Source organism: Bos grunniens, chromosome 4 (genome assembly GCF_055505025.1).
Source record: "Bos grunniens cultivar Pamir isolate PY7600 chromosome 4, Bosgru_T2T1.0, whole genome shotgun sequence".
NCBI lineage: Eukaryota > Metazoa > Chordata > Mammalia > Artiodactyla > Bovidae > Bos > Bos grunniens.
The window spans coordinates 73515068-73541945 of NC_141168.1; the positions used below are offsets into that span (position 1 = coordinate 73515068).

General features: G+C 48.4%; 1 protein-coding gene across 25 annotated transcripts in view; it reads left to right on the forward strand.

Annotated features, from left to right (window-relative positions):
* The window catches only part of ATXN7L1 (ataxin 7 like 1), a 282078-nt gene that overhangs the window by 195708 nt on the left and 59492 nt on the right, over nt 1-26878 (forward strand). For 19 of the 25 annotated variants that reach the window (XR_015162692.1, XR_015162693.1, XR_015162691.1 and 16 more), the window contains one exon: nt 11511-11733. Coding sequence is in view for 17 of the 25 variants with exons in the window: in XM_086396922.1 (XP_086253048.1) it covers nt 11511-11733 (223 nt within the window). In the remaining 8 variants the exon portion in view is untranslated. Of the gene's footprint in view, nt 1-1556; nt 1745-11510; nt 11734-26878 lie in introns of those variants that run through there. The other 6 variants (XR_015162694.1, XM_086396928.1, XM_086396929.1 and 3 more) reach the window with 3 other exon arrangements.

The following is a 26878-nucleotide window of genomic DNA, read 5'->3' on the forward strand; positions in this document are numbered from 1 at the left end:
TACAGAAGTATTTTTCGATCTTTATAATGACGTCTCTCCAAAACATAGTGCTGGATATTGCAGTGGACTCTGCCCGTGAGGACAGACAGGCCCTGAGGGAAAGGAGAGCGGAAAGGCCTGAGGTTCCTGCAGGCGCGGGGACCAGGCCAGGCCAGGGGCCCAGGCAACCTGCAGGGGCCATCGTGCAATGGAGCTGCAGGAGGGACCCGGCCCTTCCCAACCGTGGCTGCTCCGGTGGCTGCTCCGATCCTCCTCTGAGGACGCTGTCTCCTCCGACCACACCTCCTGTGTGTGCTGCTCAGGCAAACCCAAGTTCATCTGCCAAATTCAGGATACAACCCTGGCCATTCCGGGCTTTTCTTTCTGCCTTTCCCTAATCGCATCTGGGCGTGCTCTCTTAAAGGGGAAGTCGTGCGTTCTGACTGGCCAGGGCCCTCAGCCAGGAGCCAGCAAACGGCTCCCACAGTCGTGCTGCCCAGCGTGTCAGTGGCTCAGCCTCCTTACCCAAATGGCGAGGCTGTCTCCCCTGGATGTGTAAGTGTGAGCGCAGGGCACACTTGCTACACAGGATGGCTGGGGGCTGGGCCCAGGTCACAGCGGGCGGAGCATGCTGTCAGCCTGCGATCCATTTAGCAAGTCTGAGGTTGAGCTTAGACGGTGCTCCTGGGCTGTGGGCTGGCACTGGGACAGGGCTGAGGCATGGAGTGGGGTGATGAGCTGCCTGAGAAAGAGGTCAGGAGTAGGAGGCTGGGTTGGGGACCAGTCTATTTTGGACAGGCCTTCTGGAGGCGCCAGCCTCGGGGCCTGAGGAGGAATAGAGTGGAAACTTTTCTAGCACACCTCTCCTAGCCCCGGGAAGCAGTGACACTGAACCTTAGCAGTCCATCACCCCCACTTCTCTGCATGTATGTGCAGCTCCAACCACACTTGATGCATTTATCTACTTGCCACTGATTTTTCTTGGTAAAACACCACTTATTTTTATATGCAAGCAGTGTTAAGAAATGTTTCGGGTCTCTTTCGCTGCACTTTAAAAATTGCTGGAAACTGGCAACCTGTGTTTTTCCTTCTTTGCTATTCGTGCACGGTCCTGAGTCCAGTGTGTGTGCACAGCAGGCCCTGAGTCCATGTTGGTGGCTGGCTCCCTGGCGGACTGGTCGGTGCCCGAGCATGATTGGCAACACACCTGGCCTGGTTTCTAGCGGGTCTGGTTTCCCGTGTGCCCAGGAAAACCAAGGGAGGGCTCACGTCCCCTCATGCATAGCCAGGGACTAACTCAGTGCCACAAGCAAGTGGCTAATGATAGTGAAATAGACCCTTGTTGTATTTTAGACTCCTTTCTATTCTACCCTTGGGTTTTGTTTTTATGGTGATGATGTTTGATCTTAAATCATATAAAAAAAAAAAGTATTTTCACTGAAATAATTCAGACCTTCTACTCCTTAAAAAAAAAAAAAAGGAGCAGAGGGAAACAGAAAAGGGCTGGAGGGGGGAAAAACAAGTGGTGTCTCTGTGCGCGTACATTGACAGGGCAAAGCCACACCCTGCTTCAAGACAACTTCCTGTTTGCCACTGCCAACTGCCACTCCAAGGAGAACAGAAATGGTTCCGTTATTAGTGGCTGCTGCAGGACCACGACAGCCCGTGGGTGAGTGGTTCTGAGTGACGCCGTGAGCTTAGCAGTGAGTTGGGACTTTGCACCTTCTGTTGTAGAAGACTGTGGCCTGCACTCCTGAAATTGAAGGTCGGTACAGATAGGAATCAAGCCGCCCTGGCCTCTCCTTACTCAGCCCGTGTTTTTAAACAGTGTGATCCCAGAGCATTCTTATAAGCGGAATAGTTTTAATTCAGGGCAAGGAGAAGGTGGAGAGCTGCCCACCTAGGAAACCTACTTCTTGTCTGGTTTTTTTTTTAAGTCTAGATTTTCAGGTATTAGAGGATTTGTATGAAGTGCCTACTGTGAGTTGTCACCAGGGCAACCACCTTCCATGTATTATCAATCCTTACAGGCTCATTTCTTCAACAGCAAACGAAGTGCGTGTCTATCGGGGCCAGTCCCTGGGCTGAATGCCAGGGACGAGAGAGGGCACGGGACACCTGCCCTTGATGCGCCCAGTGACGGGACTCCTGTACCAGTGGACCAGCAATTACAGCATGGGGCGTGTGCTGCGGTGGGGCCCTCACGGTGCTACAGGGGCACCTGCCCCCTGTAACCGTATGACGTGGGCATTATTGTCCCCATTGTATAGGTAGGGAGACTGGGGCTCAGGGGGTTAAGTTCTTTGCCCGAGTCACAGCTAATGAGTGACAGAGCTGGGATTTGAGCCCAGATCTTTCTGATTCCAAAGACAGCAGTGTTTGGTCCACATTTCCAATGACTCCCGAAGCTGGTGCAGAACAAGAGAATCACCTTGGAATCTTTTTGAAAATACAGGTTTGGGGGCCCTGGCCTTGCTCTCCCAAGAAGAGGAGGTCTGGGTGGCACTGAGCGGTCTCAGGTGGATAGTGGCCTAGGCGCTTTCCCAGCCTCTCACCTTGGGATCCTCCAGCCCTACTTGAGGCGTGGACCACGCATGCCTGAGATCAGGGCCAGGGCTTTCAGTGTGCTTAGCCAAGGCACCTGGGTAAGGCCACTGACATTGCCTCAAGACAGTCTTGGGAAGATTCAGCCCAGCTTTTGAGTAATTTCAGACATTGGGAATCCCCCTGTCCTTGTGTCTTCCCACCAGAGATACCCCAGCTTTGCCCAGTGTCCGGCTGCCTGCCGCTCCTATCTCCTTGGTGCCCCTGGGGCAGGGATGATGTCAGTTGTGCCATCTTCAGGGAGAATCCAACAGCTTATCACAAAGCTGGAAGCCACTAGTTGTCACCTGGGCTGTGGTGGCATTGTTACACTCATGTGACTTGCACAGTGGGTATGTTGGTGGTTGGGGCAGAGATCACCCTGATGGAGGAGTTGATACCATACCGGTGGGACTTCTTGTCAACCGCTCCACTACTGTATTGGCTCTGGACGCATGGGAGCAGCTGGGTCAATAAAAGGTGAGGATGACAGCTCTGTCCCCAGGGGCAGACTGGCTATACACTGGCCTCAAGTTCTTCAGCCCACCTCCCATGGGAACCCTGTTCTGTACTCTCAGGATGACCAGGTAGTGGTCAACCTGGATCTGGAGATCGTCTCCTCTTCCTGAGGGACCCCCTGGGCCATGGCAGCGTCTCTCTTATCACTACTGTTGTGTTTCAGTGTGAAAGAGATGCTAGAAAAAAAAAAACGAGTGAATGAATGAGTGAACAAATGAGGTGTGACTTTAACATATGCTTTTCGGTCCTTCCTCCTATTGAATTTGCACCTGTTTTCTCCCCTTTTGGCCTCTCTGGTTAAGAATGTATTAGTGTTTGTTGCTGTGTATTTTTCTTTTTTCTTGTGTGGATTTAAAAACAACCTTAACAAAACCAGAGCCATCCTATATCTTCCTTTTTTTCCTCATCTATCTATGTTATGTATCCATATATATAGTAACAGATATATGGATACATATCTGTTCATATTGCACTGCTTCCCTGGTAGTTCAACTGGTAAAGAACCCGCCTGCAATGCAGGAGACCCCGGTTCTATTCCTGGGTCGGGAAGATTCGCTGGAGAAGGGATAGGCTACCCACTCCAGTATTCTTGGGCTTCACTGGTGGCTCAGCTGGTAATGAATCCACCTGCAATGCGGGAGACCTGAGTTTGATCCCTAGGTTGGGAAGATCCCCTGGAGAAGGGAAAGGCTACCCACTCCAGTATTCTGGTCTGGAGAATTCCATGGACTGTATGGCCCATGGGGTCTCAAAGAGTCGAACTCAACTGAGAGACTTTCACTTTCACTTTTCATCTGTTTATATATATATATAATATTTCATGTTTTTATAAAGTAATGTTTAGTGTTTATAGATATTGGTGATATTTTTTATTTTCTTGTGAATTTGGGTAGTACTGTCTCACACACACATTTCCTTAGGTTGAGATAACCATCATACCTGTCATTTTCAGTTATTTTATCATAGATCCAGTTGATTGTGGTATTTTTTTTTTTTTTTTTTTTTGCTATTCTAAATAGTGCTGCTAAGACTGTCTTTGAACTTTTCTTGGGGGAGGATATTTCCTTGAGGTCTATTTTCCAGACTAAAATTACCAGGTTAACAGATCAAATGCTGTCTGTGAATGCTTTTTAACTGCTGTCGTCAGCACGAGGTTGCTCTTAAGAGAACTGTCGTCCCTTGAAAGTACCCCCAGCGGTGTGTACATGTGTTTGTTTCCCACTGGTCTACATTGCTGGGGGCGGTGGGGGGGGGTTTCTTTTTCAGCTTGGCTAAGTGTCTAGTGAGCGCATCCTTGGTGGCTGATGGAAATACTTCAGGGCCCTGGAAAGTCCCTGGGACTCCCCAAATCCTACCCAGCAGTGCTTGATGCCAGAAATGCACACCTGAGGATACATAACTAAGAGAAGAGAGGCGAAAGGGGGACGCTACTGAGAGGGAGGAGTAAATAGCATCCCAAGTTATTTCTGACTTCAGCGTTGTATGCCAGGCCAGCTCTGAAAATGGGAGCTGCTTTGTCAAGAATCTTCCGAGAGGTTGGATCGCTTAAGTGCGGAGAAAAGAGGGCATCCCAGAGATACAAAAGGCATTGGTTCTGGGGCTAGGCAGGCCTGGGCTCTCCTTCCAACTGCCAAGGTCAATGTGACCTTGGTCTTGTTTCATAACCTCATTAAGCTTTAATTTCCCAACTGTAATGAGGAGGCTAACAGTATCCACTTTGAGGGGTTGTTGGGTAGATTATACGTGAACTGGTGGGTGTAAAAGCAGCCTGACACATAGTAGGCACCCAGAAATGCTGCTCCTCTTCCTAAGTGAATGAATGGGCACAGGGGAACCAGATGGCCGAGAAACAAACGTAGCCCTTTGGGGGGATTTGAGAGTTGGGCTGACATGAGCAGTGTAGGCACTGGCCCACACAATGCCTTTTGTCAGAGTGCCCCAAGTGATGCGCATTGCCTGGCTGGGTAGCAGGTGAAGAGAGGTAAAGAAGATCTAGTCTAAGCTAACTGGTGACGGGCACCCCCGCCTGAAGGAACACCTCGAAGCCACTCAGGCCCTGACAGCTTTTTAAAAAGCCCGCCCCTGCCTCCCCTCCCCCAACCTGAGAATGGACGGGGGTCCAGGCAGCTCACAAGCACTCCCGGCACAGCTGCTTGGCATGGTTCTGTCTGCTGCTCTCTGCCTGCCTCGTCACTTGACTTTCCTGTGTCTTCATTTCCTCCCCTCTGAGGAAGGCTGATTCAATATCCCCCTTCTAACCACCCCAGCACACTGTATTTAATGCCCTGCCACAACTGTGGCAAATGAGACCACAAGCTCACATGCTAACACCCTGCTCTCCACTTCTGGGTCTTCATAGACTTCCAACATAGAATTCGACGGGTTTCCCAAATGCAGCCTGCCTCAGTGTCCACAGCTGCAAACTGGGGGAATACCTGCCCCACCACCTCACCGAGTGGCCACAGGATACAGCTAGGTGGTTCCTGCATGATTCCCCAGGCTGAAGTCTGGGCTCTGCCCCTTACAGTCCAGCTTCAGTTTACTTTTGGAAGTTTAGACGTGTCCTTTATGGAAAGCATCCTGACTCCAACTACTAAAGCAGATAGAATCCCTTGATAAAATAGAACCCAGCTAATGATTTGCCAAACGCTTGCTCTCAGACATGGGGGCCAAGAGGTACTCAGCACTGTCCAAGGAGCAAGCCAGGAGCTGGCCTCAGCCCAAGGGAGCTTACACAGGCGTATCGGGCCACAAATGACTGTGGTATGTGTGCACACTCTGTTGAGGGGGTGGGGTGGAATTGATCCCTTAAACACCATATTGGAAAGTTCCCAATGAGTTCTTTCTAAAACTGATACAGGGAACCACATTGGGTGTTGGCAGCTGGCTTGGCCATTCATGAGGCGTCTGTGCTAAGGTTTTAAATGCAGGACATTGATGCTCTGAGTATAAAAATATCTCAGTGAATAAGCCTAAGGGGAGGGGAGGGTTTAGAATTTTTACTGAGGTAGAATTGCCTGAGAACCTGGTAGACTTTTCCCAGTGGAGAGTACAGGCAGAGAATTGTGGAGACACCAGGATTCCCCACATAGCGTCTGCCAGCCCCCTGCTCATCTGGCCTCTGGGATGGCACCCTGGATGGTGGCACCTAACCATACACAGTGAGGCAGGTGGTCTTGGTGACAGAGGCAGGGCTCCGAATTTCCTGTGATGGAAATACAAAACACTAAAAGGATTTGGTTTTTTATTGCTTTGGTCCAGGGGTCCCCAACTCTTGGAGGTTGAGGTCTCACGCTGTGGCTGGCTGATACCTTAATAGCTGCCAATTAGGTGTTTTCCCCCTCTCTCCCTGGGGCAGTCAGGTGCCCTGCTGAAATGCCCATATTCACTGGGGAGGAGAGGTGTGTCCAGCAGCCTTCCAGGTGCTCCCTGCCCACTGCAGCATCTTCCAGGACTCAAGGTGATAGAGCCCAGACTCTGAAGACATCCCCAGGTATAATGTTTCCTAGCTCCATGAACTCAGCCAGCTTGTCTCTCTGACCTCAGTTTCTTCTTCTATAGAACGGATATAATAATTGTGCATCTCTCAGACTGTTGTAAGAACTAAATACTATAAGATAATCCAAGTGTTTCATAGAGTTCTTCTTTCATAGAAATCTTTCCATTGGCACATGGAAAATCTTAGTAAGTTATTATTATTTTTGGTCAAAGGACAAAAAGGGTGAGAGCAGAGGTTGTTGATCCAACATCAGTCATTGAGATTGTTATTGATGTAGTGGACACTTAATTCTGCATGAGCGTCTTGACAGTGATTTCCTGTTTTCACTTCGGAAGGTAACTGGTACTCACAGTCAGCCTCAGCACAATAGATTGGTTTGGTCTTTCTGTTCCACAGTCTAGAAAGAAATGTGTTTTAAGAACTATAGCCTTTTTCACTTTGGGAACTACACCTCAAAGAAATAATCCTGAATGACTTTTTAACTAAATTATAAAAAGAAGAAGAAAGAAAGAAAAAAGTCAGACAGTAAGTAGTTAGAGAAGAACTAAGTAGTCTACAACATGTCAGTGATTAAATGTTCTCCAGGCAAGAGTACTGGATTGGGTAGCCATTCTCTTCTCCAGGGGATCTTCCTGACCCAGGGATCAAACCCAGGTCTCCTGCATTTCTGGAAGTTTCTTTATTGTCTGAGCCACCAGGTAAGCCCTAATTAAATATTACCTAACCATTTAAAATGACCTATATATGGGAATTAGAAACATATGAGTAGAATAACGTAAGTTGAAAAAGAATAATCCAAGGTATCGATTGATTACAGTTTTGTTAACGCATCTATATATATTAACAAAGAATGAGAAAATTTGGAGGAAAAGGATTTTTTTCTCTGAGATTTATCTATAGAATATTTTAATAGTGGGTAAGAAATGCAATGTTCTTTAAACGCATCTGGGCAAAGCAAATGTAATTAGAATAATTATAGGGATCCACCTGAGGCAATCCCTTGACCAAAATGGGTGGGGGGGTGGGGATGAGTAAACCCAAAGTAGGTGAGTTCTTGTATCAGAATGATTGTGATGTAAATGTGGAACACTTTAGCCAGAGACATTCCACCTGCCTGACAACATCTTTCTACAAGAAACTAAGACTGTCTTTCCCATCAGCAGCCCACCCACTTCTCCGACAAGGTCTTCACAGACTAGAGAAACAGATTGGATAGGTATTACGTCTTTATGAAAAATCTACTCTGCCCTACCCAAACATCAGTACTACCCATTTTCAAAAGTTTACCCAAATGAAGTGTGATGCTTATCTCCTAAGTGAAGCTCCAATCACTTTGACACTGTTCCCCACTTACACGGGCTTTGTCACCTGCACCGTGGCTGGTAAGCTCCTTGTCAAAGCTGAGGGGACAGAAGTACAGGTCTGTTTGTGGAATACCATGAAGATGTGACAGATGTAGTCTGATCAACACGGAATAGTTTTGCAAATAGTAAAATACTGCTTCAATCTGTTTTTATGATACAGAAATCTCCCAGTTAAAATAGGAGCGTGAAGGGCCATCTTCCAAATTTGATGAGTATTCTCTTGTATACAATTTGTTCTTTTAATTGGTCATTCAAGAAAAAATTATATGGCTTCTCTCGTGGCCCAGATAGTAAAGAATCTGCCTGCAATGTGAGAGACCCTGGGTTCAATCCCTGGATCAGAAAGAACCCCTGGAGAAGGGAATATTTATATGGACTGAGCATGCACACACACACACACACACACACACACACACACGCATGTGTGCTCGGTGGCTTCAGTTGTGTCTGACTCTTTGTGACCCTATGCACTATAACCCACCAGGCTCCTCTGTCCATGAGATTCTCCAGGCAAGAACACTAGAGTAGTTTGTTATGCCCTCCTTCAGGGGATCTTTCCAACCCAGGGATCAAATCCACATCTCCTGTGTCTCCTGAATTGCAAATGGGTTCTTTACCCACTAAGCCACCTGGAAAGCCTATATGTGTGTGGTGTGTGTGTGTGTGTGTGTGTGTGTGTAAGCCTTTTTCTTCTCAGAGAGAAGAAAAAGGCTTATCCATTGATTTAATTTTTTCTGTGAGTTAAGTAGCAGAATGTTTTGGCAAGGTCACTAAGTGTCATTCTCTGGGGGTGATTTTGTAATCACTGATCTGGCCCATTCATTTGTCCTTAAGGTCACTCGTCCTTCTGATTTATCTTGCTCACTTGTATTATTTTCAGCTCTTAGTTTAACAGAATAAAAATTCTCTTCATTTTGAAAGTTTCTCTCCCCCACCAAGAACAGAGGAATATTTCTGCACATCCTTTCCCCCCACCCCTTCTGCCAGCTTTGAGTACATGAGAGCAAATGAGTGAATAAAGTCTGCAGAAAAATTCAAAGCAGTAGTGGTAAAAATCAAGTCTTATTTTAGTTTTGGAAGCTTCTGCCAATAGAAAAAATTGCTAAGCAAGACATTTCTGAGGGGCAGAAACAGCTATGAATTTGAAGTGAGAAGGCTTGGTTCTGGTCTCAACCCTGCAGACTGGTAACTGGTAACCTCTCTCACTGATAACCTCGTCTGTCAACAAGCAGATCAAATGAGCTGACTTTTTAAGACTCAGTTCTAACCTTCAGTGATTCTAAGTCCTGCACTTCCTAATTTCTTAGCTTCGCATCTTGGTCACAGTACACCCCATTTCCTGCCTTCCTGAGAAGCAGCTCAGTCCCTGCCCACAGCATAGAGGCCCCGTTCCTCTCACAGCCATTGGCCCTGACCTTGGCTAGTCACCTCATGCTCTCTGGGTCTTCTTTGGCCAGTCAGCCATGAGGAGGGTGGAGATGGCTGGCTGCTTCCTGCCTGTCTCAGAGGGGTTGTAAAGGCCAGTACAATTTTATGAAAGATGAATTCCTCCAAGGAAGATCCCACCTGAGTAAGATATTTCAATACTTTAGCTGTAATTATTGCTGTAACATTCAGGAGTCATGAGAGATGGGAAGAGAAGGAACAGGCGTAAGAGTGCCTTGTATTCATGATAATAGAGTGGAAAGAGGCCTTCAAGGCCATCTAGGGACCCACTTCATTTACAGATACAGGCATGGAAACTGAGCAAGTTTAAGTGGTGAACTCCAGGTCATAAGCCTAATAATGTGATGCGGTTGGAATTGGAGCCTGAATCCCCTGGCTTTCAGCCCAGGGTCCTCTCTTGTACATCGAAACAGAGGTCCTAGAACTCTTGGTTTCCAAATCCTTCAATGTGATGCCTCTGGAACTGCACATGTATGCAAAGCCTCTTCTTGATTCTGTGAAGAAAGACTCCCCAGTAAAGTTACTCAGTGCAGGCAACCTGTGAACCCTAGTCAGGCAAAAAAACACCCAACAATCAGATGATCCTCAAAAACCCACTTTCTCCTCCCAGTTCCCACTTCCTCAGAGGACTAGAGCCAGTCTGCTTGGAGACAACTTGGCAGCGGGAGCACAGAGAAACCCCAAAGACTTGTTATGCTGGTCAGAGTACCTGGAACAGCAGCCAGAAATATCTCCCTAAGGAGAAAAGCCTGAGACTCAGGTTGGAGATGGAGGGACAGTGGGATCTGCCAGCTTCGCCCTCATCTTGTTCGTTATCACATTCAACCCAGATGTCCAGCTTTTGATATCTGGTCTTTCGCATTAGGGTATCTGTTATAATTTCATTTATTTCACTTACACATAGTAATTAGGCAATAAGTGTTATATTTGTGGGGCTCTGTAGTAGGTAAGAGGGAGGCAGAAGGGGCTTAGGATTTCAGAGCATTTGTCTTTTGGCGGGGTTCAGGATTCCTTCCTGTAATTGTGTACAGGACTTGGAGGCATTTTTCTTGGGAAGGGGTCTTTAACATTTATCAAATCTGTTACCCTGTCACAGATGGGAACCACGGTAGTGGGCATGCACTAGAGCTCTGCCTTGGGCACCTGCTCTCCTGGTCGGCATCCTCATCCCACCCATCGAGTTGAGACCACAGATGACCGAGGGTGGACGGGTGGGGCGGGTCTGGTGTCCCTGGAACCCCAAGAAGCTGGACCTGGCTGCTCAAGTCCAGGCCCTGCTCCTGTGGATTCTGCCTCCATTGTTATGTCTTCCTGCAAGTCCTCACATGGCACCTGTGGCCCTGGGCCTCAGTGAGTCCTGGAAAGGCCACAGGGACATGTGGACAGAAGCTTGGCCACCTCCCAGATCTAGAGGACGCTTTCATTCAGCCCTGCAGGTCCTTGTGATTTCAGTGCTCCCACTAGGGGTCTTCCCAAGTGGCACTAGTGGTAAAGAACCTGCCTGCCAATGCAGGAGACATGAGAGATGCAGGTTCAATCCCTGGGTTGGGAAGATCCCCTGGAGAAGGGAATGGCAGCCCACTCCAGTATTCTTGCCTGGAGAATCCCATGGACAGGGGAGTCAGGCGGGCTACAGTCCACGGGGTTGCAAAAAGTTGGACATGACTGAAGTGACTTAACATGCGCTAGGGGGTCAGGTTTGAGAAATTTCTGTTGGCTTTCTTAAAAGTCGTACCCTCCTCACTGCCCTCAGGGACCCTGTGGCCTCTAAGTGGCTGTCTGAGGATGTGTGGTTGTGTGGTTCTCTCACTGCGCCCAGGTAACACCTGGCGTCCCCTCTCTGTTCCCGTCTGTGGCAATGATTTTGGAGGATTGCCTGGTAAACGCCTCCGGTGAGAACTCTGGCGCGAGTGCAGTGTGCCATTTAATACAGAGATTCAGAAGGTAATCACTGCTAGTTGGCGGGACAGGATGTCAAGCAAACTGTAGTCAGAACAGAGGCTCCAGGGGCCAGCACTGCAAGATCAGCACTCTGCTCTCTGCCTGTTGTGTATACTAGCATGCATGTGACTCACTTGCTACAGATGACGTGCTGAGTTCTATTCTTTCTCCCCCTGTAGAGAGAAGACACGGTTCAATGTGTAGACCTTCTCCATCTCCGGCGTCTCCACCCTCCAATTCCAGGACATCCCTAGTACAGGTGAAAACGAAAACCTGTCTCAGCGGCCACAACTCTGCCAGCAGCTCCTCAAAGCCATTCAAAACGCCCAAAGACAATCTACTTACCTCCAGCAGCAAACAGCACACAATCTTTTCAGCGAAGGGATCAAGGGACAAACCATGGTGAGTGTCGGGTGGGTGCTGGCGGCTGGCTGACTGTTCTCGCTGCTTGTCCCTGTAACCACAGGAAGCAGTGCTTACCCATTGTCTTTATTCCTGGGCATTGTGTCCAGGAATCTGGGGAAGTGGGGAGAGAAGGGACAGAAAACCATCGTGATGGGATAAGAAACCTAAACACTGGAGAGAACCGGGAACTTTAAAGGACCGTCTGCCTGACAGGGGGGTTTTTTCCACTCCTGAGAGCTGAGGCAAGTTGTGTCTAAGAAGAGAGTAAACGGAGAAATACTCCTCAGTTATACGGTCACCTCTCAATTTTCTGTCCCAGTGAAGAGAAGTGTTGGTATAAATAATCAAAACCACAGCCAGTCCGCCCAGAGGGGAGTGAGGCCATGGCCCTGCCCAGGGCCCTGGGAGGCAGGCCCCCCACAGAGCCCCCATCACAAGCAGCCTGGTCTCTGTTCAGTGAAGTAACTGCCAACAGAGGCAGGTAATTGGGAGCTGACCACAGGAGGAAGAGAGGAAATCCAAAGAGAACATCACCACTTTGATGGGGTGGGAGAGGGCTGGCTGAGATGACTGAAAAATCAGAGGCTTTTAATTGACTTTTTTTTACCTCCATCTTTACGGAAAGTCAGTAAAGGTTACCTATGGAATGGACAGATAGGAAACCAAACAGAAAATGAGGACAGGAAGCAGAAGATGAGTATCTTCAAATGCCAAGAGCCCTTACGGACCGGCTTAGTACAGAGCCTCCAGCCTTATCTTGCTGGCCCTGTGAAGGCAGATGAGGGATAAGTATGGAGATTGTTCATCTATATACTTAAAGAGGAAGAAGTCTTCTGTTAATTCATGCTAGTTAATTACACTTACGTTCATAGCTGGGAAAGCTGTGGATGAAAGTCATCATCAATTGGTTTGTCACTGCACGTGGGAAATTATGATGACTTTGTAAAGAGCTAATTGTGCCAGATCAACTGAGGAGCCTCTCACGACAGAGAGGAAGGGTTCAGACGTGGCTGTCAAGAAGGGGATCACCTGTCATGCAGCCGGGGTTCATGGCCAGGCTTTGCTGTCTTCCAAGTGTTAGGATCTCCATACTGTAGGACATGACTGTAACTGGTTAGGGAAGACCTAGCCTATGAGTGATACTGGTGGCCTCTGGGCCTGCCTGCTGGTCGCGTGAGTGTTCCTCTTCTGGTGACCTCGGAGAGCACCTGAAAGGTTGTTTGCCAAGGCATCATCTCGTGTCCTGATGTAAGTGCTTCCTGAATCACTGCCTCTATACAGATCTCAGCTGGTGACCTTGGGCAAGTGACTCGATCTTGGTGTGCCTGTTTTCCTCATGTGTAAATGAAGAATGCGGTTAACAATATCTCTGCCCCACGGGATTTTGTCTATCCCCGTGAGTATGGCTTCCCTTGTAGCTCAGCTGGTAAAGAATCCACCTGCAATGCAAGAGACCTGGGCTCGATCCCTGGAGTGGGAAGATCCCCTGGAGAGTGGAGAAAGGAAAGGCTACCCACTCCAGTATTCTTGCCTGGAGAATTCCATGGACTGTATAGTCCATGGGGTCGCAAAGAGTCGGACATGATTAAGTGACTTTCACTTTCATGAGGATGTAGTAGTCTAAGTTTTTTAAAAGCAGCAAGTGTGATGTCTGGAGCAGAGCGCATCAGTAAATATTTGATGATCATGTTATCATTATCACTATTGTCACATGTGCCAAAGGACAGAATTCCTATAACTCCTCAACCAGATTTAGAAGCAAAATCTCCTGGTAAAAGTAGAGAAGTGGTTCTTCAAACTCAGACTGAAGTTCAAAATGGAAAAAGATAACCTTTGATTCAGAGTCTAGAAATGAGCTCTAGAGCAACCAAATGAGGGAAACTGGGACAAGGCTCATGGGGAGTGAGTTGGGAGGAGACTCGGGGGTCACAGATCACAGTGTGAATGCTATAAATGATAAACCTGGTCCCAAAGGGCAAGACACAGCACCAAGAATTCTCCTAGGAAACAAGGCTTCAGGGGGACCTCTGGGGTTAGATCAGCCACCATGTTTGGGTCACACCAGCTAGCCTGCACTTACTAAGCCCTGCTCTGGGCAAGGCCCCTTCAGCTAGAGACAGAAGGTGGTTTTGAGAGAATCTGAAAATACTAGACAGGGTCCGAAGAAAGGCAATCAAAAGGATTGCAATGATAGAAATAGCCATTCTGAGAAAAGGACTCCAAAAACTACAGCACTGACCTTGTGTGAAGAGCAAAAAGGTCCTGGGTGATCTACCTGACTGCAAGTAGGTGGATATTCTAGACAGATCAAGGGATGCAGGACCAGTGAGGCTGAGCGTTGATTGCAGCAGCCTCTCTCTCATCTCTGGTCGGTCCGTCCCCTGCCCGCCAACACCAGCGAGGTGTATTGGAGGGCTGGGAATAGTTGATTTGGTGGCTTCCAGGGCCTACCTCAGTTCAGGAAGGCTTCCCTAGAGGGCTGTGTGGAAGAAGCACTGGCCAACAGACAAGAAAAGTCAGTTTAAGTCCCAGCTTGGCCACTAACATTCTGTATGACCCTGAACAAGTCACTTAACTTCTCTAAGTCTTATTTTCAGGCCTGAATATTTTGTCATTTTTAATTCACAGTCCTCAAAACTTCTCCAAGTTTCTTAATTGTCTACTGAGTTTGAGTTGGAATCTCAGCCCATTATATACCGTAGATCCCGTTCCAGTGGGTACCTGAAGTGGGGAGAAAGCAGAGGCAGGGCTGAGTCCCCCTTTAAAAGCCAAACACCTACATCTAGAAGGAGCTTTATCTATAAACACCCTCTACAAACTGGCTGCAAACCCCTTAATCGAGTTGTGATCATTCGATACTGTCCCCTCACTCCTTCCCCACCATGTCTTCCCTTGGTCCCTTTACCTAAAACATCCATCCGTCTTTATTCAGTTTAACATTTAGTGAGTACCTACTGTGACACTTTGTCCCGGCTCTGTAACAGTCCGTAAGGGTGTACAGGGCTTGTCGCCTGTGGCACCTTTGTGCAGGCTAAAAAGAAGCCTGGATGCAGCCCCGGACCAGAGAGCACAATTGGCTAATGACCATCATCCCTTACTCACTTCCTCAGCCTGACATCTAGTGCAGTGCACAACCTGCACAGCTGTACACTGTGCTTTGGTGGCACGAAATTAAATAAGACGCACTGTCCTAGGAAGCCTGTAAAAGGAAACATGCGCCAACACAGAGCAGTGTGACAGGAGCTAAGCCTTTGGTGGCACAGAAGAAGGGCGCCTAACCCAGGCCGAGGACTCAGAAAAGGTTTTCCAGAAGAGGTCACACTTGAGCTGAATTTGAAGAATAAATAGGAATTACACTAGACAAAGAAAACTGGACTAGAATGATAAATCTTACATTGATATAGATACGTATGTGTATATATATATGTACACACACATACATATATAAATCTAATAATATATTTTTAACCACAATTTTTTTTAATCCTTTTTTTTTTTTTTTTTAAGAAAATGGGGATGGTGTCCTAGGCAAAGGAAACAGAACATACAGAAGTACTTTCTTGTCAGGAGAGCCAGGTGATGAAACTGAATAGATGAATGAGGGCCAGATTATAAAATTCCTCTGTATGAGCTATTCGGGAATTTGGACTTCACCCTGAAAGCTGCATGGAGCTGTGAGAGGAGTGGTTTTAAGGTGTTGTAAGATCCCCGTGGCAGCAGTATGAAGGTGGCTTGAGGGGCCACTCGGGAAGCAGCCACAACAGTGAAAATGCATTTGTATGACCCGGGTGGGGCATGATGACAGCCTGGACCCGGACAGCAGTAGTGGATGTGCGCGGATGGGACCAGATGGGAGATACCAAGGGAAGCTCCGCAGGACTTTGGGGCTGGCTGTGTTAGGGCTTGTAGTACAAAGGAAGAGTGTAGGGTAATGTTCCTGGCTTGAATAGCTGAGTGACTGGTCCTGCCACTTCCTCAAGAGAAGGACAGAAAGGACCAGGGTCTAGGGTGGGGAGGAAAGGAGGAATTCAGCTAGGGAGTCAGTGGAGTTTGAAGTATCTGAGAAACATCTGCGTGGAGATGTCTGCTGGGTATTGTCTGGAACCAGAGATCGGGAAAAACGCCTGGGCTGGGAATGGGGATTTGAGAGTTGTCAGCGTAGATGTGGGCATTGAAGCAGTGATACAGATGGGATTTCCCTAGCAGATATGGAGCTTGAGAGGAGCAGGGGCCAAGGGCAGGGCCCACGAGAATGGGGTCTGGGCGGAGGGGGGTGGGCAGGCTTCCCTTCTCTCCTGGCTCAAGCTTCACTGCTCTTTACTGCCTATCCCAGGGACCACCTTCTTCTCAAAGCCTTTCTCTCTCATTCTTTCTCTTGTTACCAGCCACTTGATATACTGGTATCTCCTTTTAATCCCCGCTGCACTTCATTTTTGCCTTATCCATGCCTCTGTGATGTTGTAGATGAGACCTCTGTATTCCTTCTGCTCCGTGGTAATTGCAGGGCCTTTTACACAGCAGCTTCCCACACTCAGCAAACACAGTACCTTTGTCAGTAAATATTTGTTGAACTGAATGAAATGGATCTGACCATTGGAAAGGATCATAAGATTTCCATTCCTGGAGACAGTTAACCCTTTATCTAGAATTGTCTAGACTGGCACTATCTAATCATGTATAATGTGTACCACACATGTAATTTGAAATTTTCTAGTATCCATGCTGAAAAAAGTGATAAGAAATAAGTGAAATTAATTTTGAACAATGTTTTATTAAACTTAATATAACCACAGTATTATCAATATACTGTGATTATTATCAATAATCAGTGAGAGAGTTCATTTTTTCCCCAAAATCTTAAAAACCCTGTGTGTTTTACACTTAGAGCATATCTCAATTTGTACACTAAAATTTCATTGGAAATACTTGATCCATATTTAGATTGCATTTTAATAAATAGTGATTATAAAGTAGATTTGCGTACCCAAGTTGTTCCAACATATAATGAATTAAAACATTTTCTAATAACTGAATCAAGTACCTATTTTTAAGTTGTGAATTAAAGTTAAATAAAAGTTAACACCAGATCCTCAGCCACATCTTAAGCCCCTCCCCTCTAGTTCATCTTAAGTGCTCTATCAGATAGCACAGACCTGGACACCTGGGCCAGGTAACCCTGGGTGGGTCCCTCTGGTTCTCTGATTTACAGGTGTATGAAGGTGACTCCGGGAGTTGGTGATGGACAGGGAGGCCTGGCGTGCTGCAATTCATGGGGTCGCAAAGAGTCGGACACGACTGAGCGACTGAACTGAACTGAACTGACGGTGACTCCTCAGATCTCTTTAATGTTATGCTTCCTGACAGGAGTTGCTAAATTCCCAGATGGAAGGAGCCCTCCTGCTTTCTCATATTCACCTGCTGCTCCTGGGGGTGCCGTGGGAGCAGAGCCGGAGGACCCAGTTTGGTCATGCAGAGAATCCCCCTGCCTGAGCTGTGTTCCCTGCTTCCAGGAGCTCTGCATCCAAAGGCCAAAACATAAGCTGTGCCTGCAGGTGGGGGCCGTGGCTTTTAGATGAGGTTAATAGCAGGTTAGGGATGCCCTTTTCCAAGTAGCTCAAATTCACTTGTCTGGCCATACAACACCACTCCTAAGTTCAGGCCCACCTCCTGCCATCTCAGTTCAGTTCAGTTCAGTTCAGTCGCTCAGTCGTATCCGACTCTTTGCGACCCCATGAATCGCAGCATGCCAGGCCTCCCTGTCCATCACCAACTCCCGGAGTTCACTCAGACTCAGGTCCATCGAGTCAGTGATGCCATCCAGCCATCTCATCCTCTGTCATCCCCTTCTCCTCCTGCCCCCAATCCCTCCCAGCATCAGAGTCTTTTCCAATGAGTCACATAAGGTTAAATGGTCCATGGGCTTGTTGTTTTCTCCCTTCTGTGCCTGGAGAGGTTAAAAAGTAACTGCATTAGAAGAGAGGAGAACACGGGGCATCCCTGAGCTATCAGCTTTGTCCCCTCTGCCCGCAGCACTCAGGATTTGCCCAGCACCCAGGCTCTCAGAGCCCCTCTCCTCTAGTTCACCAGTGGGGACCACCCCTGGGGAATCCAGACGCCAGAGAATATCCTGCCTGAAGTCCACAGAGCCCATAAAGGTGGAGGAAAGTGAGTAAAGGGGTTTTGTTTCCAGGTGGAAGTTAAGAGGGAATTCTGACTAGTTGGCTCTTATGTCTGTGTTTTGCCAGGGAACCAGCTTCTTGTGTCTGACTTTTCCACCTGCTGCCGCTTCAGCCTCCCTGGTCCAGCTTGATGGGCTGATGGGGGAGCTCAAATGTGCAAAGCCACTGATGTGGGTGGGAGCAGGGAGGAGGTTTCCTCCCCTGCATGGCTTGTTGCCTTCTCTTTGGGCCTTATCAACCCACTCATGTGTGCTGAATGCTAAATGTGCTCAGCTATTAAAAATGCAGGAGATGAGCCTGCTGCTCCAGAAGGAAAATGAGCCAGAGCGAAAGAAAAATCAGCAGGCTCTCGGTTTCCCTGCATGTGCCTGGCAGCAGGTGGGGGAGGGCCCCCCTCCTCAAGGAGGCAGGGCTCCTGTGGGTGCTTAGGATGGGAGGCGTGTCCTCCTGGGCAGTGAGGGCTGGGGGCTAGGAGCACTGTGGAAGCTCTGTGGAGGCGGAAGTGATAACTGAGACACTCTGCCAGGCGCCCTGGGAGAAAGGCGGCTGGCTTATTGCTCTTGCTTGGCATTGGTGTGAACTAGGGGCAAGACCACAGCTCAGTAATGATAGCTCCCACAGGACGTAGGGAGTCATCTCAGGATTTGGCCAAGGCTGGAGAATTCTAGAGACTCATAGGACTGCAGGCCCTCCAACCTGACTCCTCTGACCACCCCAGATCCCCAGCCTGATTCTTGCAGCGGCCCTGCCCTGCTCAGAACTCTTCAATGGCTCTCGGGTGTTTGACTGCAGAAGTTTAACCCCTTTGGAGGCAGATGTATGATCTGGCATTTCCCCACTTGTCTAACTGCCAGTGTTGTACCCCCTCGTTTCATACTCCAGGTGTCGCGATCTCACTGAAGCCCCTCAGCATGCCTCGTGTGTTGGCGTGCACTGTTTCGCTAACGGCAGCAGCCTCCTTGCCTGTCCCTCTTTGTCACTGTTCAGTTGCTAAGTCGTGTCGGACTCTTTGGAACCCCAGGGACTGCAGCACACCAGGCTTCCCTGTCCTTCACCATCTCCCAGAGTTTGCTCAAACTCATGTCTATTAAGTCTGTGATACCTGTCCTTGCACATGCTTAAAATCTCTGCATGAGTATTGCTTCCTCCATGAAGCCTTCCCAGACTTTTTATACAGATTGAGGTGCTCCTCCTTCTAAGCTCTCATTAACACTCAGTTTGCCAGTATAAGAGCTACCATCATACAAGGTACTTACTTGCATCTTTAGCCTCCTTTGCCCCCTGCTGCATCCCCATTTTTTAGCCTGGAATCTGGCGTCCAGCAGATGTTTCATAAGCAAATATATGATGAATGAGTGAGCGAATGAAGGAGTCTGTGAAACTAGAACCACTCCTTTGCCTTCTTTTTCCTCACGGAGATTTTTCTGATGCTAAAGGAAACAGCAGGTATAAATAATGATCTTTTGAATTATTGAAGAGAAATCAGGGTGCCATGTGCCACTGTGGAATTCTTTTTCCCTGTTACAATTATTAGAGTTAGGAATGGAGAACTAGGTCCTAAGTGATTAAAAAGGAAAAACCTTCTGTGCTCTGGCAGGAAGGGAAAGGTACTTTCTTTTAAGTTAGAGGCAATAATTACAGTCATACCAACAACACAGCCCCTGCATGTCATGTTCCAGGATGTTATAAAGAATGCCCTGATCAGAAGGGAAGTGAAGAGGTGGCATGGTGTTCCACAGAAGTCCCTCCCTGGCCTCCTGCTTACAGATTCAGCCCCTCGCACAAGACATGGGTTGGGGGGACATTTGGAGGCCAGTTTTTGCCCCGGGTGGTGCAGGTGTGGGTGTCAAGCAAGAAGGAGTGAGGCAGAGGATGAGGGGCAGAAAGCAGGTGGCCTGAAGGAGTAGATGCAGGTTACTGTGATGAGCCACAGAAGAAAGAGGAGAAAGAGAAAGGGCAGATGGGCACGAGGATGGAAGGAGGGGCAGGTTAGAAGATGCAGGCGTCCAGAGGGCATAATATCTCTGCCAGGACAGGGAGGCATCTGAAAATTAACCGTCTAAGTGCTGCCTGTTCCCTCAGTTTCAGAAGAACAATGGACAGCTCCTTGGGTGTAAACTCAACTTATCTTGTCGAGTTACAAAATTAGGGGCTAGATTGGATTTCCCTGGCAATCCAGTGGTTAAGACTTGATGCTTTCACTGCAGGGGATGAGGGTTCGATCCTTAGGGAACTAAGATCCTGCATGCCATGCAGTGTGGCCAAAAATAAATGAATAAATGTTAATAGGGATTAGAATCTAAGGAGGAAAATATACTCTAGGACAACTGGGGAGGGAAAAGAAATGATATGTTGCGGGGCGGGGGGCGGGGGAGAGTCTGAGCCAAGAAGGTTAGTAACCATGGTCCTTCGTATCTACAGAGGACATTGTCGGTTTTAGATGCCTTCATAGGCATTCCTGCCTTTGTGCTACTCCTTTTTGAGCCTCAAGGCTGCTCTGTGATGAGATGAGGAAACAGAAGTCCGAGGTGATGAAGAGTTGGGCCTGAGATGACACACACAGAGCCGGACAGGGGTGGAGCTGGAGCTATGGTAAAGAGCCCTGCCTTTAGAGCACCCTGAAGTCCAGCCCCTGTGCCACCCTTCACTTTGCTGAATTAGTGTCCTGGGCCAACCTTTCTAAGCCTTAGGTTCCTCATCTATAAATTGTGGGTGAGGAGGAAACATGACCTCCGGTGTGTGGGCTACCACCTAGCACCTAGCAGTGCTCAGTGTGTGCATGGCAGGGTGAATGAGGTGCTGTGTGTAAGGGATGGGGGGAGGTCAGCACCCGTCCCCCCACCTTTGTCATCTCAGTGGCTCCTCTACCAAGAATAGAAACAGCTGGAGGCTAGTCCTTTCCTGAAGCATTTGTACTGGTGTAGAGCTGGTCCACTTCGTGTTGTGTTATATGATTTAACCTTCATTGCAAAGATTGGCTCATTCCTCAGACGCTGATTGGGCCAAGTGCTAATAGTATATATATCTTTGGGATAACTCTGGAGTGATGGATACATTTGGTCCAAGTCCCTGTCCTCAGGTAGCTCATAATCTGGCCAGGTCCCAGGGTCATAGAACTAAAACCTTGCTCTTTGATGTTATAAGTGTGGCAGAAACACCAAGGAAGGCAGAGCCAGCACTGAGAGAGGAGAGGACCCGTCAACCGGATGGAGGCAGATGGGGGCGTGTTCACCCGGAGGAGAAAGGAGGGCACAGCAGCAGAAGGAACCGCCCACCCACCGCAAGGCCCAGAGCCAGGCAGACACGCACAGTGTTCAAGGAGCTAGAGCTCCTGGAGGCTGTGGGAGAAGGTGCCAAGGGCGGGAGCCGTGTGGGGCCAGCTGTGAGGGTGGAGTTGGTCCGCTGGGCAATGGGAAGCCCGCAAAGCCCTCTAAGCAGCAGGATAGCAGGGTTGGATTTGCATTGGTGGAGACGACTTGAGCACAGGAAGAGGCTAGATGGAAGATCTGATGATAGGATTTTGATCCAGGTTCTGGCAAGCAGTGAGGACAGTGATGACATTGAAGTAATGCAGAAAGGAGATGTTGATAGCTTAGAATTTTTTAAAAACACAAACTGTATTTAATTAGGGGCAAAGCATCTCCCGAGTTTGCTATAGATCAGTGTGAAGACTCAACTCTTGAAAGTTTAAACAAAATGTGCCTGGCGTTCTGGATGGAGGTGGTTTGGTGTCGGACTGCCTGGCCAGTGCTGGATTCCAACACAGAGAAGGAGGAATAGGGAAGATGCTTCCTGGGGAAGTGCCACTGTGAAGGAAGCTGGAGCAGAGGCTGGAGCGCTGACAGTAGCCAGGGATGCTATGCTCAGAAAAAGCTTCCTGAAAGCAAAGGCTGGGGGCCTGCGCCCTGGTCCCTGCTCCCCTCCTTCCCTGGCAAGGGCACGGAAGATGTTCTTTGAAAGTCTTGTCTCTCCGAGGCAGTGTTGGCCGCAGGGCTTGAGCCAGGCCGTGACCGTGGTGGTGTGCTGTCTGTGGAAGGCCTGGTAGGGGCAGGCTGGATGGCTTTTAGCTCCAGCAGTGGGAGCTGGTGACCTCTGGCGGCTGCAGGTGGAAGCTCGCCCACTGGCCACTCCTGAGCAAAGCCTGGCTACTCTGGAGGCTCCATTCCGCCCTGCAGTAGTGCTCCCTCCAGAATCCGCTTGATTCCTGATCTCTTCCATCTCAAATCCTGCCCTCAAAGGCCCTCAAAGGTCCATGCCTTGCTGTGAGTTTCACTAGGTACTCATTTTCATTGTGAGGCTTCTCATTCTCATATATAGCAGGAAAGCACTGAGCAGGGATGGTTGTTTGATCTGGGAGTGTCTTAAATTTCTCTGGGACTTATCACCCGAGGCAGCACCCCTGCAGGCAGGCCGGTCTCCAGTGCACTCCTGAGACAGCCTGTCCAGCTTTATGTACCCTACCACGCCAGGACTCTGTTTTCCCCCGTTATCTTCCTTTCTCCTCTGGTTGCTGATTTTTCCCATGGTCTTGGAGCATCACGACTCCCCAGGAATGTCGGCACATTAAGTGCCTGTGATCTCTCATTGGGTCCGGAGGCTACCTCCTGAGCTCCTTGCCTTGGGAACCCTGGCTTAACAGAGTGCCAGAGACACTAACAGAGGCTGATGCTGGAACTTTGTGCTTCTAGGGAATCTGGAGCAGCCTAGAAGGGGGCACATGCAGTTCTTCTGGAGGAAGAAATCTTAGGGCCATCACAGAAATCCCCATTGCCTCACACACTTCAGGGTTGCAGAGGACAACATGTTCATATGAGAGGAGACTGGAGTTCCTCTCCCTCTTGTAGAATATGTATCCATGTGGGAACTTTTACCACTAGTCCAGGCTTGGGCAGTGCCTAGGAGACTGGGATGGAGAAAGCAGGTGGGGTTGCAAAGCAGGACCGAGGGCTTCTGGAAAGGGATCAAGTCTGCAAAGGCTTCTTACTCTGTCTTTTCCCTTTGCCACCCCCAGGAAGTGGTCCTCTACTCTGGGTGAATATGGAGGGCCAGTTGCTCCCACTCACCTTCTTTTCCTGCCTTCTCCTCATCATCCACCCGCTCCCTCCATTGTGGGACCAGAAGACTCAAGAGGATAAAAAGTTCTGACGGTGACAACGACTTGCACACAGACATATACCCCAGAAGCATCAGGGTCCGTGGGGGTGGTGTCTCTCCTTCTTGTTTTAGCTACAGTTTATTGAGGGTCAACTATGTGCCCAGGGACTAAGCTAAGCATTTTATACATATTATCTCAGTTAATCACTTCAGATATCTATTATGACCTTCATTTTACTGATAAGGAAACTGAGGCCTGAATAGTGAGGTTTTGAGATGAACCAGGCAAGGCAGCCTCATATGCCTAACTGGGCATTGCCCTCGAGGATGTCCCAATGAGGAGGCAAGGAGGCGCAAAAGCCAGCTTTCCAGGCCGGCTACCCTTCTTCTAATGCCCACAGAATTCAGATGGCTTTCCCACCAGAATGCATCTAGCAATAGAAAAGGCAGGATTCAGATCTAGGATTGTCTGATTTCAAAGCCTATGTTCCTAACTATTATTCTAAACTCTGTTGCAACATCCTCCACGTTCTGTGACTTCATTAGAATGGTGATAAGGCACAGACGCCCAGTTCAGCCCTACTTGTCCTCCCTGATTTGATCTCACTTGTCTCTGGCTACATTTACAATTTGTCAAAATCAGCTTGTTCATTTCTCCCCACCTCCTAAGGGAAAATCCCACATCATTCTTCCCAACGACTAATCTGCTCTGCCCTCAACTGATGGACAAGGTCTCGGCCCATCACCCAAGTCACTGATGAAGATGTTTTAATCTTCTTGGCCAGCAATGGGTGCCTCTGAGTTCCACTAGGTACTGCTTTGGGCCGGCACAAAATCTTACTAACCAATCTTTTTTCACCTCGGCTGCTAGGGTCCCTCATCCTCAACAGCTGTGTGGTCTGACTACATTTTTCCAGCTTACGGAGGGTGTGTTATGTGGGAGGGCCTCCGAAACTGCAGAGGCCAGGAGAGATTACGCCTGGTGCTTCCTCTCTGCCCGCCAGGCCTTGACACTCAGCCACAAAATAATATTAGATTAATCTGGTAGATTTCCTTATATCCTGTGCTCAGTGGTTGACTACCCTGTTTTCTTTTTTGCTTAAGGTATTTCAAATTGGCTTTCTGAAAGTTTTCCCAGTCTTTTTCCAGATTGAAAAAAAATACTATGTATTCATGCACCAGGGTTTATGTAGCTCCTCCTGTGTCTGTTATACCAAGGCAAGACTTTATAGCTCTGTTATGTAGGCTGATTCTTAGTGATTGCCTGACTTTCAGACTTCAAGAATGTCCCACCTATTTCTTCAATTTAAAAAATCTAAATATGACATCATGTCCTGATAGCAACCCCCCAAATGTATCCAAGAGAACCAAATAGAATTCCTTTTCTGCAGACCTTTTGAAATAGGGTCAGTTCCTCTTGACTTGGGATGACTTACCTACTGTCCCTGCTTGGAAGACAAGAGGCTGGGTGAGATGACCCTTTCAAGGATTGGCCAGTAAATCAGAGATCCTCAGAATTCTGCCAGGCCAGAAGCACAGGTTCATGGGTCTTTGTTGAAGGACTTGGTGGGGAGAAATAGACAGCTGAGAGCTCTCATCAGACATGTAACCCACAGCACGAATACCCTATGTCCTCAGGCTCCTGCCTGTCAAATCCATCTTTCCCCTGTGCTGCTAAGTGGAGCAGGGCTGGCAAAGATTTCTGCAGGCCTAAAGATTTTCTAAACCATTCTTACAAGGCTTATCTGTTGATGATGAAAGGATAAATCATGATTACCAAGAAAGCAGAGCTGGCAGGAGAGCAGCTGGCCCTGTGACACGTTGGTGGCCCTTGAAATGGCATGAGAAGATTCTCCACCTCTGCTCTTTTGCAGACATCACTGGGCAGGGAGAGGAATCTACTCAGGGCCAGGAGAACCATTTTTCTTAAAGTCTGAGGACCCTCCTTGGTCCAGAAAGGTAAATTCAGACAGGCCAGGTACCCAGGAAGCAGACACAGGCAGCTGAAGCAGCACTGGTACAGCCAGCAAGGAAGCTAAGGGAGGACTGTTCTCGGCTATGGGATCCCTTCTAGGGAGCTGAGAGAGAGATGCCGAGATAACAAGGAGATAAGTGCTCCCAGTAGTAGTAGACACAGCAGGGGGACCAGCTGCAGCCCTGAGCTCCCTGAAAGAGTTCATCCCAAGCGAACAAAACAGGCATTATGAAAGCAGCAGGGAAAGAGCAGGGACTCATCCTTCCCTTTCAAACATTGCTCCTCAAAGAAAGGACGTAGTGAACTGATAAATGCAACTAATTGTGAGACCTGGGGAAGTGTGTAAGTGCACACCTTAAGACTGAAAGGGAAGGAACTTGAGGGGCTTTGGTTAACCTTAGGGAGAGCCAAGCAAACAGACTAATAAATTGCTTAGTCAGTCATTTGGGTACTGCCAACCCTCCACCCCACCCAACTCCTAGCACGAAGGTGTTGGAGGGCCTATGTTTGACACAGAAAAGGGAAGAGATGCCCAAACAATGACGGCAGGGATCAGAATCTTTTGACTTCTTTCCAGATGAAAAAAAAGTGAACCTGTTATTCAGGGTCTGTTGCCTAGGGCTGGAACACTGTGTTTATTGGCTGGGAGAGGTGATGGCAAAGGAGTGAGGGGAGTGAGAAAAAGGGGACAGTGAGAGAAAGGAGAAGATAGTCCTGAGATGACAGTGCCCAGGCAGTGGCCCTCCTCACACATGCAGGGGTCTGTATGTATATGAAACAGGACCTGGGGCTGTCTGTAGAGTCTTATGTTAGCCAGGACTGAGAAAAGATGGAAACTTTGGAGTTGGTTTTCAAGATTGGGAGCCACCATCTTGCAATCATTTCCCTCTTTGTTCATCCATTTGGGATCTGGGGGCTGTTGTCAATAGGACTGAAGAAAGGAGACTGAATGGCTGGACTGATGGATGGCATTTATGCTGGAATGAGACTGGTGAGGTTAACTAGGAAGGATCTATACTTCTCTCTCTCTTTTTGCTCTCTCATTTCCTCTGAGGATGTATTTGACCCTTCCCATCATCACTGAGCTGACTGCCTCCCAGTCTTCTCTTAATTCCCGGCAGAAGTGCCATCTCAGCTCAGGCAAGAAGCAGGTTGCCTTGAAGGGAAAGCTCAGAGCCTTTGGGGAAAGAAGGGGTAATACAGAGAAAAGGATCAGGGATGGTCCTCAGGCTCTCCTCCTCTCTGTCTGTAGCCCTTCTCCATTAGCTAGCGGACAACCTTAGCGTTCCTATCCCATCAACTCAATCTCCCTTCTCTTTCTGCTGCCAAGTGGCAACTTACATGACTTCAGGAGTATTTACTTAGTGGCTCTGTTCCTTACTGACTCATCTGGTCTTTAGAGCTCTTTGAAACATTTTTTATCGGATTTTCTTCACTAACATCTCCCCATTCCAATCCCAGAGGACCGCATATCAGTCTTCCCTTCTTTTTACTGATGGGTGTTAGTTTCACATCCTGTCTCTGGGCACTGGGGTTGAAGTCCAGCTGGAGTTCTGGAAGTGCTGGCAGTAGAGGATGTGAGTGGACCACGCTCACGTAGTGGAGAAAGTCTCAAATTAGGAGATCAGTCACACGCACTTGCCGGCCTGTCATTGTTCCAGTGGCTCGACCTGGCGCACGTGTGCTCGCGTGGCTGCCTTATGGGGCTCACTGGAGCTAGATGGTGACTTCAGGGAAGAAATGCAGACTGTGCTATGAGCATCTGAGGACCGCTTGACTCCTTTTTTATGTTTATTTCAGTTGGTACAGTTGCTCTGGATCATTCTATCCTGATATCATCTCGGGAGTACTCACTCTTGTCCCATCATGAGACAAGAGTGGGTCTGAAACGTGA